This window comes from Bison bison, unplaced genomic scaffold (assembly GCF_000754665.1).
Source record: "Bison bison bison isolate TAMUID 2011002044 unplaced genomic scaffold, Bison_UMD1.0 scf7180017864249, whole genome shotgun sequence".
In the NCBI taxonomy this organism is placed as follows: domain Eukaryota; kingdom Metazoa; phylum Chordata; class Mammalia; order Artiodactyla; family Bovidae; genus Bison; species Bison bison.
The window spans coordinates 388,605-388,924 of NW_011494821.1; the positions used below are offsets into that span (position 1 = coordinate 388,605).

The 320-nt window shown below is 54.1% G+C and overlaps 1 protein-coding gene across 2 annotated transcripts in view; it reads right to left on the reverse strand.

The window, feature by feature from the left end:
- Nucleotides 1-320, reverse strand: part of LOC104993940 (chromosome unknown open reading frame, human C17orf49) — a 2,491-nt gene extending 2,171 nt beyond the window's left edge. For both annotated transcript variants that reach the window (XM_010847365.1, XM_010847364.1), the window contains exon 1: nucleotides 267-320. In XM_010847365.1, the coding sequence (XP_010845667.1) occupies nucleotides 267-304 (38 nt within the window). In that variant the 5' untranslated portion in view covers nucleotides 305-320. The remainder of the gene's footprint in view (nucleotides 1-266) is intronic.

The window sequence follows — 320 nt, forward strand, 5'->3', positions numbered from 1 at the left end:
GGGTGAATGGGTAGTGGTGATGGTCTATGCTCTGCCAATGCGCAGCAGGACAGAATTGTGAAATGAGTCCGGATTACGAGCCTCAGTCTGTGGTTTATCTGTCATTCATTCATTCATTCAATAATCATTTATTAAGACCTACTCTGCGCTGTGCCAGGCACGAAGGGAAACTAACATCTGTCCCTGCCCTAGAAGAATGTCGGTGTCTGTGATCGAGTCCCAGCGTCTGCTCTCAGCGTCCAGGTCCCCAGCCCGGGCTCACGTACCCCGCGGGGGAAGAGTCGGCCACAGGATGCAGCTGCATCGTCAGCTCTCCGAGC